This window comes from Oncorhynchus nerka, linkage group LG18 (genome assembly GCF_034236695.1).
Source record: "Oncorhynchus nerka isolate Pitt River linkage group LG18, Oner_Uvic_2.0, whole genome shotgun sequence".
Taxonomy (NCBI): Eukaryota; Metazoa; Chordata; class Actinopteri; order Salmoniformes; family Salmonidae; genus Oncorhynchus; species Oncorhynchus nerka.
In genome coordinates, this window is record NC_088413.1 from 416,614 (window position 1) to 428,661 (window position 12,048).

The following is a 12,048-nucleotide window of genomic DNA, read 5'->3' on the forward strand; positions in this document are numbered from 1 at the left end:
TGTGTAGTCTGACTAGTCTGACTAGTTGTTGATGATGAGACCCAGGTCTAGTGTGTAGTCTGACTAGTTGTTGTTGATTAGACCCAGGTCTAGTGTGTAGTCTGACTAGTCTGACTAGTTGTTGTTGATGAGACCCAGGTCTAGTGTGTAGTCTGACTAGTTGTTGTTGATTAGACCCAGGTCTAGTGTGTAGTCTGACTAGTCTGACTAGTTGTTGTTGATGAGACCCAGGTCTAGTGTGTAGTCTGACTAGTTGACTAGTTGTTGTTGATGAGACCCAGGTCTAGTGTGTAGTCTGACTAGTCTGACTAGTTGTTGTTGATTAGACCCAGGTCTAGTGTGTAGTCTGACTAGTCTGACTAGTTGTTGTTGATGAGACCCAGGTCTAGTGTGTAGTCTGACTAGTTGTTGTTGATGAGACCCAGGTCTAGTGTGTAGTCTGACTAGTTGACTAGTTGTTGTTGATGAGACCCAGGTCTAGTGTGTAGTCTGATTAGTTGTTGTTGATGAGACCCAGGTCTAGTGTGTAGTCTGACTAGTTGTTGTTGATGAGACCCAGGTCTAGTGTGTAGTCTGACTAGTCTGACTAGTTGTTGATGAGTCCCAGGTCTAGTGTGTAGTCTGACTAGTCTGACTAGTTGTTGTTGATTAGACCCAGGTCTAGTGTGTAGTCTGACTAGTTGTTGTTGATGAGACCCAGGTCTAGTGTGTAGTCTGACTAGTCTGACTAGTTGTTGTTGATGAGACCCAGGTCTAGTGTGTAGTCTGACTAGTCTGACTAGTTGTTGTTGATTAGACCCAGGTCTAGTGTGTAGTCTGACTAGTTGTTGTTGATTAGACCCAGGTCTAGTGTGTAGTCTGACTAGTCTGACTAGTTGTTGTTGATTAGACCCAGGTCTAGTGTGTAGTCTGACTAGTTGTTGTTGATTAGACCCAGGTCTAGTGTGTAGTCTGACTAGTCTGACTAGTTGTTGTTGATTAGACCCAGGTCTAGTGTGTAGTCTGACTAGTTGTTGTTGATGAGACCCAGGTCTAGTGTGTAGTCTGACTAGTTGTTGTTGATGAGACCCAGGTCTAGTGTGTAGTCTGACTAGTTGTTGTTGATGAGACCCAGGTCTAGTTTGTAGTCTGACTAGTCTGACTAGTTGTTGTTGATTAGACCCAGGTCTAGTGTGTAGTCTGACTAGTTGTTGTTGATGAGACCCAGGTCTAGTGTGTAGTCTGACTAGTCTGACTAGTTGTTGTTGATGAGACCCAGGTCTAGTGTGTAGTCTGACTAGTCTGACTAGTTGTTGGTGTTGAGACCCAGGTCTAGTGTGTAGTCTGACTAGTCTGACTAGTTGTTGGTGTTGAGACCCAGGTCTAGTGTGTAGTCTGACTAGTTGTTGTTGATGAGACCCAGGTCTAGTGTGTAGTCTGACTAGTTGTTGTTGATGAGACCCAGGTCTAGTGTGTAGTCTGACTAGTCTGACTAGTTGTTGTTGATGAGACCCAGGTCTAGTGTGTAGTCTGACTAGTCTGACTAGTTGTTGTTGATTAGACCCAGGTCTAGTGTGTAGTCTGACTAGTTGACTAGTTGTTGTTGATGAGACCCAGGTCTAGTGTGTAGTCTGACTAGTCTGACTAGTTGTTGTTGATTAGACCCAGGTCTAGTGTGTAGTCTGACTAGTTGTTGTTGATGAGACCCAGGTCTAGTGTGTAGTCTGACTAGTTGACTAGTTGTTGTTGATGAGACCCAGGTCTAGTGTGTAGTCTGACTAGTTGTTGTTGATGAGACCCAGGTCTAGTGTGTAGTCTGACTAGTCTGACTAGTTGTTGTTGATGAGACCCAGGTCTAGTGTGTAGTCTGACTAGTCTGACTAGTTGTTGTTGATGAGACCCAGGTCTAGTGTGTAGTCTGACTAGTCTGACTAGTTGTTGTTGATGAGACCCAGGTCTAGTGTGTAGTCTGACTAGTTGTTGTTGATTAGACCCAGGTCTAGTGTGTAGTCTGACTAGTCTGACTAGTTGTTGTTGTTGACGGCTGTGTGTTGTTCCTCCAGCTCTCTCAGGACCCTGATGAGTCGCTGACTGATGAGGTCATCGCCCAGCAGCTGCAGATAGATGAGGACATGGAGTTGGAGAGGCAGGTCCACGAGGACGAGGAGTTTGCCAAGACGCTGGCCATGTTGGACCAACAACCACACGCCAAAAAGGTGAAGAGTACACACACACACACACACACACACACACACACACACACACACACACACACACACACACTACAAACTCTCTGTTTCTCTCTCTGAAAGATTCAACATGTCTTTATATATATTTATATATATATATATGTGTGTGTGTGTGTGTGTGTGTGTGTGTGGTTCCATCTCTGTGTGTGTGTGTGTGTGTCCAGGCTCGTAAATACTCTGGTGAGGATCAGGGGTCTGCCACGTCAGCCAACAAAAGCAGTGCTAACTCCTCCCACAGCAGCACTACCAGCCAATCACAGTCCAATGGGCGGGACCACAACCAGGACGTGATCGGTCCGTCCCCTAAAAAGGTCCTCCCTCTTGTTAAGACAAGTTCCAAACTGTCCATGATGAAGAAAAGGGAGGAGGAAGAGGAAGGAGGAGGCAAGAAAAATCTGAGTATCAATGCGTCCGTCTCTCCCAAAAAGGAGCGCATCTCTCCCAAAAAGGAGTTCCTAACCCCTTCGAGCACAGACAGGAAGTCCAAGCTCAAAACAGGAAGTGTAACCATGGTGACCACACCCACGACTCTTAAAACCTCCCCCAAGAAAGAGGTGAAACTTTTTAAATCAACAGTTCAAAGAAAATAACCCAAAGCTCTTTGACTGTGTGACTGACTCTGTGACTGTGTGACTCTGTGACTGACTCTGTGACTGTGTGACTGACTCTGTGACTGTGTGACTCTGTGACTGTGTGACTGACTCTGTGACTGTGTGACTCTGTGACTGTGTGACTCTGTGACTGTGTGACTGACTCTGTGACTGTGTGACTCTGTGACTGTGTGACTGACTCTGTGACTGTGTGACTGACTCTGTGACTGTGTGACTGACTCTGTGACTCTGACTGTGTGACTGACTCTGTGACTGTGTGACTGACTCTGTGACTGTGTGACTCTGTGACTGTGTGACTGACTCTGTGACTGTGTGACTGACTCTGTGACTGTGTGACTGACTCTGTGACTCTGACTGTGTGACTGACTCTGTGACTGTGTGACTCTGTGACTGTGTGACTGACTCTGTGACTGTGTGACTGACTCTGTGACTGTGTGACTGACTCTGTGACTGTGTGACTCTGTGACTGTGTGACTGACTCTGTGACTGTGTGACTCTGTGACTGTGTGACTGACTCTGTGACTGTGTGACTCTGTGACTGACTCTGTGACTGTGTGACTGACTCTGTGACTGTGTGACTGACTCTGTGACTCTGTGACTGACTCTGTGACTGTGTGACCTACTCTGTGACTTTGTGACTGACTCTGACTGTGTGACTGACTCTGTGACTGTGTGACTGTGTGTGACAATGACTGTGTGTGACTGTGTGACGTGACTGTGACTGTGAGTGACTGTGTGTGACTGACTGTGTGTGGCACTGTGACTGTGTGTGACTCTGACTTTGTGTGGCACTGTGACTCTGTGACTGACTCTGTGACTGTGTGTAACCGTGTGTGTGTGTGTATGTAACCGTGTGTGTGTGTGTGTGTCTGTGTGTGTGTGTGTGTGTGTGTGTGTGTGTGTGTGTGTGTGTGTGTGTGTCCAGAGCACCAGTCCAGAGGAATCGGAGAAGAAGCGAGGGAATTCCTCAGCCTTCCGTAGTTTCCTGAACCGAGACGGACCCAGAGCCCTGGGATCTAAACACATACCTACTGTAAGACAAACACACAGACCTGGGGTCTAAACCCATACCCACTGGGGTCTAAACCCATACCCACTGGGGTCTAAACACATACCCACTGGGGTCTAAACCCATACCCACTGGGGTCTAAACACATACCCACTGTAAGACAAACACATACCCACTGGGGTCTAAACACATACCCACTGGGGTCTAGACACATACCCACTGGGGTCTAGACACATACCCACTGGGGTCTAGACACATACCCACTGGGATCTAAACCCATACCCACTGGGGTCTAAACACATACCCACTGGGATCTAAACACATACCCACTGGGGTCTAAACACATACCCACTGGGGTCTAGACACATACCCACTGGGGTCTAGACACATACCCACTGGGGTCTAGACACATACCCACTGGGGTCTAAACACATACCCACTGGGGTCTAGACACATACCCACTGGGGTCTAAACACATACCCACTGGGATCTAGACACATACCCACTGGGATCTAAACCCATACCCACTGGGGTCTAAACACATACCCACTGGGGTCTAAACACATACCCACTGGGGTCTAAACACATACCCACTGGGGTCTAGACACATACCCACTGTAAGACAAACCCATACCCACTGGGGTCTAAACACATACCCACTGGGGTCTAAACACATACCCACTGGGATCTAAACACATACCCACTGGGGTCTAAACACATACCCACTGGGGTCTGAACACATACCCACTGGGGTCTAAACCCATACCCACTGGGGTCTAAACACATACCCACTGTAAGACAAACACATACCCACTGGGGTCTAAACACATACCCACTGGGGTCTAAACACATACCCACTGGGGTCTAGACACATACCCACTGGGGTCTAGACACATACCCACTGGGATCTAAACCCATACCCACTGGGGTCTAAACACATACCCACTGGGATCTAAACACATACCCACTGGGGTCTAAACACATACCCACTGGGGTCTAGACACATACCCACTGGGGTCTAAACACATACCCACTGGGGTCTAGACACATACCCACTGGGATCTAAACCCATACCCACTGGGGTCTAAACACATACCCACTGGGGTCTAAACACATACCCACTGGGGTCTAAACACATACCCACTGGGGTCTAGACACATACCCACTGGGGTCTAAACACATACCCACTGGGGTCTAGACACATACCCACTGTAAGACAAACCCATACCCACTGGGGTCTAAACCCATACCCACTGGGGTCTAGACACATACCCACTGGGATCTAGACACATACCCACTGGGATCTAGACACATACCCACTGGGGTCTAAACACATACCCACTGGGGTCTAAACACATACCCACTGGGGTCTAAACACATACCCACTGGGGTCTAAACACATACCCACTGGGGTCTAAACACATACCCACTGGGGTCTAAACACATACCCACTGGGGTCTAAACACATACCCACTGGGGTCTAAACACACACCCACTGGGATCTAAACACATACCCACTGGGGTCTAAACACATACCCACTGGGATCTAGACACATACCCACTGGGATCTAAACACATACCCACTGGGGTCTAAACACATACCCACTGGGGTCTAAACACATACCCACTGGGGTCTAAACACATACCCACTGGGGTCTAAACACATACCCACTGGGTGTATAAACACATACCCACTGGGTGTATAAACACATACCCACTGGGGTCTAGACACATACCCACTGGGTGTATAAACACATACCCACTGGGTGTATAAACACATACCCACTGGGGTCTAAACACATACCCACTGGGGTCTAAACACATACCCACTGGGGTCTAAACACATACCCACTGGGGTCTAAACACACACCCACTGGGATCTAAACACATACCCACTGGGGTCTAAACACATACCCACTGGGATCTAGACACATACCCACTGGGATCTAAACACATACCCACTGGGGTCTAAACACATACCCACTGGGGTCTAAACACATACCCACTGGGGTCTAAACACATACCCACTGGGGTCTAAACACATACCCACTGGGGTCTAAACACATACCCACTGGGTGTATAAACACATACCCACTGGGTGTATAAACACATACCCACTGGGGTCTAGACACATACCCACTGGGTGTATAAACACATACCCACTGGGTGTATAAACACATACCCACTGGGGTCTAAACACATACCCACCAGGGTCTAAACACATACCCACCGGGGTCTAAACACATACCCACTGGGATCTAAACACATACCCACTGGGGTCTAAACACATACCCCCTGGGGTCTAAACACATACCCCCTGGGGTCTAAACACATACCCACTGGGGTCTAAACACATACCCACTGGGATCTAAACACATACCCACTGTAAGACAAACACATACCCACTGGGATCTAAACACATACCCACTGGGTGTATAAACACATACCCACTGGGGTCTAAACACATACCCACTGGGGTCTAAACACATACCCACTGGGGTCTAAACACATACCCACTGGGGTCTAGACACATACCCACTGGGATCTAAACACATACCCACTGGGGTCTAAACACATACCCACTGGGGTCTAAACACATACCCACTGGGGTCTAAACACATACCCACTGGGGTCTAAACACATACCCACTGGGGTCTAAACACATACCCACTGGGGTCTAGACACATACCCACTGGGGTCTGAACACATACCCACTGGGGTCTAAACACATACCCACTGGGGTCTAAACCCATACCCACTGGGATCTAAACACATACCCACTGGGGTCTAAACACATACCCACTGGGGTCTAAACACATACCCACTGGGGTCTAAACACATACCCACTGGGGTCTAAACACATACCCACTGGGGTCTAAACACATACCCACTGGGGTCTAGACACATACCCACTGGGGTCTGAACACATACCCACTGGGGTCTAAACACATACCCACTGGGGTCTAAACCCATACCCACTGGGATCTAAACACATACCCACTGGGGTCTAAACACATACCCACTGGGATCTAGACACATACCCACTGGGATCTAGACACATACCCACTGGGGTCTAAACACATACCCACTGGGGTCTAAACACATACCCACTGTAAGACAAACACACAGCCCTGGGATCTAGACACATACCCACTGGGGTCTAGACACATACCCACTGGGGTCTAAACACATACCCACTGTAACCACTATAACACCTGTGTGTGTGTGTGTGTATAACCTGTGTGTGTGTGTGTGTGTGTGTGTATATGTGTGTGTGCAGGGAGCAGAGAACTGCCTGGAGGGGTGTGTGTTTGTGATCTCTGGTGTGTTGGAGAGTATGGAACGTGAGGATGCTAAGTCCCTGTGTGTGTATAACCTGTGTGTGTGTGTGTGTGTGTGTGTGTGTGTGTGTGTGTGTGTGTATATGTGTGTGTGCAGGGAGCAGAGAACTGCCTGGAGGGATGTGTGTTTGTGATCTCTGGTGTGTTGGAGAGTATGGAACGTGAGGATGCTAAGTCCCTGATAGAGCGCAACGGAGGGAAGGTGACCGGTAACATCAGTAAGAGGACCACATACCTGGTGTTGGGAAGAGATGGAGGAGCCGCCAAGACTGAGAAGGTACACAAAGGGTTCACTTATTTACTTCTCTCTGTCTCTTTCAATCTCCCTCTCTCTCTCTCGTTCTCTCCCTTTGACCTCAGTTTTTTTCAATATAGCTCCTCACTTCTCTCCTCTCTCTCTCTTCTCTCCTCTCTCCTCTCTTCTCTCCTCTCTCCTCTCTCTCCTCTCTCTCCTCTCTCTCTTCTCTCTCTCTCTCTGTCTCTCTCTCTCTCTCTCTCTCTCTCTTCTCTCCTCTCTCCTCTCTCATCTCTCCTCTCTCCTCTCTCCTCTCTCCCTCTCTCTCTCTCTCTCTCTCTCTCTCTCCTCTCTCTCTCTCTCCTCTCCACTCTCTTCTCTCCTCTCTCCTCTCTCCTCTCTCCCTCTCCTCTCTCCTCTCTCCTCTCTCTCTCTCCCTCTCTCCACTCCTCTCTCTCCTCTCTCTCTCTCTCTCTCCTCTCTCTCCCTCTCTCTCTTCTCTCTCTTCTCTCTCTCTCTCTGTCTCTCTCTCTCTCTCTCTAAACCTCTCCTCTCTCCTCTCTCTCTCCTCTCTCTCTCCTCTCCTCTCCTCCTCTCTCTCTCTCTCTCTCTCTCTCTCTCTCTCTCTCTCTCTCTCTCTCTCTCTCTCTCTCTCTCTGTCTCTCTTCTCTCCTCTCTCTCTCTCTCTCTTCTCTCCTCTCTCCTCTCTCTCTCTCTCCTCTCTCTCTCTCTCCTCTCTCTCTCTCTCCTCTCTCTCTCTCTCCTCTCCTCTCTCTCCTCTGTCTCCAGGCGGAGGGGTTTGGAACTAAGATCCTGGATGAGGATGGTCTGTTGGAGCTCATTAGAAGTACACCAGGGAAGAAGTCCAAGTACCTGATTGCTGCCGAGGCAGAGGTGAGGGGGAACATTGGGCTCTGGTCTAAAGTACCTGGTAATACTACTAATATAACTAATATAATACTACTAATATAACTAATGTAATACTACTAATATAACTAATATAATACTACTAATATAACTAATGTAACTGGTGTAATACTACTAATATAACAAATACTACTAATATAACTAATATAATACTACTAATATAACTAATGTAATACAACTAATGTACTACTAATACTACTAATATAACTAATGTAATACTACTAATATTACTAATGTAACTGGTGTAATACTACTAATGTAATATAACTAATGTAATACTACTAATATAACTAATATAACTAATGTACTACTAATATCACTAATATAACTAATGTAATACTACTAATATCACTAATATAACTAATGTAATACTACTAATATAACTAATGTACTACTAATATTACTAATATAACTAATGTAATACTACTAATATCACTAATATAACTAATGTAATACTACTAATATAACTAATGTACTACTAATATTACTAATATAACTAATGTAATACTACTAATATCACTAATATAACTAATGTACTACTACTAATATAACTAATGTAATACTACTAATATCACTAATATAACTAATGTACTACTACTAATATAACTAATATAACTAATGTACTACTACTAATATAACTAATATAACTAATGTACTACTACTAATATAACTAATATAACTAATGTACTACTACTAATATAACTAATATAACTAATGTACTACTACTAATATAACTAATGTACTACTACTAATATCACTAATATAACTAATGTACTACTACTAATATAACTAATGTAATACTACTAATATCACTAATATAACTAATGTAATACTACTAATATCACTAATATAACTAATGTACTACTACTAATATAACTAATGTAATACTACTAATATCACTAATATAACTAATGTAATACTACTAATATAACTAATGTACTACTAATATTACTAATATAACTAATGTACTACTAATATTACTAATATAACTAATGTAATACTACTAATATCACTAATATAACTAATGTAATACTACTAATATAACTAATGTACTACTAATATTACTAATATAACTAATGTAATACTACTAATATAACTAATGTACTACTAATATTACTAATATAACTAATGTAATACTTTTATTTATTTATTTTTATTTCACCTTTATTTAACCAGGTAAGCAAGTTGAGAACAAGTTCTCATTTACAATTGCGACCTGGCCAAGATAAAGCAAAGCAGTTCGACACATACAACGACACAGAGTTACACATGGAGTAAAACAAACATACAGTCAATAATACAGTAAAAAAAAAAAAAAAACAAGTCTATATACAATGTGAGCAAATTAGGTGAGAAGGGAGGTAAAGGCAAAAAAGGCCATGGTGGCAAAGTAAATACAATATAGCAAGTAAAACACTGGAATGGTAGTATTGCAATGGAAGAATGTGCAAAGTAGAAATAAAAATAATGGGGTGCAAAGGAGCAAAATAAATAAATAAATTAAATACAGTTAGGAAAGAGGTAGTTGTTTGGGCTAAATTATAGGTGGGCTATGTACAGGTGCAGTAATCTGTAAGATGCTCTGACAGTTGGTGTTTAAAGCTAGTGAGGAGATAAGTGTTTCCAATTTAAGAGATTTTTGTAGTTCGTTCCAGTCATTGGCAGCAGAGAACTGGAAGGAGAGGCGGCCAAAGAAAGAATTGGTTTTGGGGGTGACTAGAGAGATATACCTGCTGGAGCGTGTGCTACAGGTGGGAGATGCTATGGTGACCAGCGAGCTGAGATAAGGGGGACTTTACCTAGCAGGGTCTTGTAGATGACATGGAGCCAGTGGGTTTGGCGACTAAGTATGAAGCGAGGGCCAGCCAACGAGAGCGTACAGGTCGCAATGGTGGGTAGTATATGGGGCTTTGGTGACAAAACGGATAGCACTGTGATAGACTGCATCCAATTTGTTGAGTAGGGTATTGGAGGCTATTTTGTAAATGACATCGCCAAAGTCGAGGATTGGTAGGATGGTCAATTTTACAAGGGTATGTTTGGCAGCATGAGTGAAGGATGCTTTGTTGCGAAATAGGAAGCCAATTCTAGATTTAACTTTGGATTGGAGATGTTTGATATGGGTCTGGAAGGAGAGTTTACAGTCTAACCAGACACCTAAGTATTTGTAGTTGTCCACGTATTCTAAGTCAGAGCCGTCCAGAGTAGTGATGTTGGACAGGCGGGTAGGTGCAGGTAGCGATCGGTTGAAGAGCATGCATTTAGTTTTACTTGTATTTAAGAGCAATTGGAGGCCACTAATACTACTAATATAACTAATGTACTACTAATATCACTAATATAACTAATGTAATACTACTAATATAACTAATGTACTACTAATATTACTAATATAACTAATGTAATACTACTAATATAACAAATGTAACTAATGTAATACTACTAATACAACTAATGTAATATAACTAATGTAACTGGTGTAATAATACTAATATAACTAATGTACTACTACTAATATAACTCATGTAGGAAGTATTAGGCCTGTTCTCCCTGATCCGGATTAGGCCTGTTCTCCCCGATCCGGATTAGGCCTGTTCTCCCCGATCCGGATTAGGCCTGTTCCTGTTCTCCCACATCCAGATTAGGCCTGTTCCTGTTCTCCCTGATCCAGATTAGGCCTGTTCTCCCTGATCCGGATTAGGCCTGTTCCTGTTCTAAAAAACAGTATTTATACTTCTAGTTGAGTTGGTCCAATAGTACACATTCTTTCATTTGACTGGACTGGGTTTTATCTGAGTTTGGGAAACAGACCTATAAATAATTATGTTAATTTGTTGTGTCTCCTATGTCTTCCTGGTGAGGATGTTAATTTGTTGCATCTCCTCTTTCGTCCTATCAGAACAAGGGATTTAAGAGCAGAACCCCGGACACCAAGACCACCTCCCGCACCCCCAAACAGTCCCCCAAAACTCGCTCCATGACCCCCAGCCCCTCCAAACCCGGCTCAGCGTCGGGGCGAGGAGTCAGGGTAGGGGACAGCGTGACCCTCCCAGGGAGGGGTACAGGTTCAGGGGTCAAAAGAGGGCTGGACTTGGGGGGTAAGAGCCAATCATCTTCCTCCTCTGCCACTCTGTCTTTGCCCTCATTCGCGGGTGAAGATTTCAGTCTGCTGTGGGTGGATAAGTACCGCCCCCAGAATCTGAAGGCTGTGATTGGTCAGCAGGGAGACCAGAGCCAAGCCAATAAGTTGCTTCGCTGGCTGAAGAACTGGCACACCCACCATGCAGTGGGAGGGGCTAAAACAGCAGGTCTGTCTCTCTCTCTGTCTCTCTCTGTCTCTCTCTCTGTCTCTGTCTCTGTCTCTGTCTCTCTCTCTCTGTCTGTCTCTCTGTCTCTCTCTCTCTCTGTCTGTCTCTGTGTCTGTCTCTCTCTCTCTGTCTCTCTCTGTCTCTCTCTCTCTCTCTCTCTCTCTCTCTCTCTCTCTGTCTCTCTCTGTCTCTCTCTCTCTCTCTCTCCATCTCTCTCAATTCAATTCAAGGGGCTTTATTGGCATGGGAAACATGTGTTAACATTGCCAAAGCAAGTGTCTGTGTCTCTGTCTAGTAGTGTTTGTATCCTCTCTTAGTAGTAGATAGATAATATATCTTTTCTCCCTCTCTCCCAGGGAGAGGGTTTGGTAAGTTCACCAGTACTAAGG

The 12,048-nt window shown here is 44.7% G+C and overlaps 1 protein-coding gene across 1 annotated transcript in view; it reads left to right on the plus strand.

Annotated features, from left to right (window-relative positions):
- Positions 1–12,048, plus strand: part of LOC115123329 (replication factor C subunit 1-like) — a 71,061-nt gene that overhangs the window by 16,073 nt on the left and 42,940 nt on the right. Inside the window, 7 exon segments of the mRNA XM_065003403.1 lie at positions 2,043–2,195; positions 2,393–2,782; positions 3,765–3,872; positions 7,287–7,466; positions 8,214–8,318; positions 11,251–11,659; positions 12,016–12,048. The exon segment at positions 12,016–12,048 is cut by the window's right edge and continues 87 nt beyond it. Of these exon segments, the coding sequence (XP_064859475.1) occupies positions 2,043–2,195; positions 2,393–2,782; positions 3,765–3,872; positions 7,287–7,466; positions 8,214–8,318; positions 11,251–11,659; positions 12,016–12,048 (1,378 nt within the window).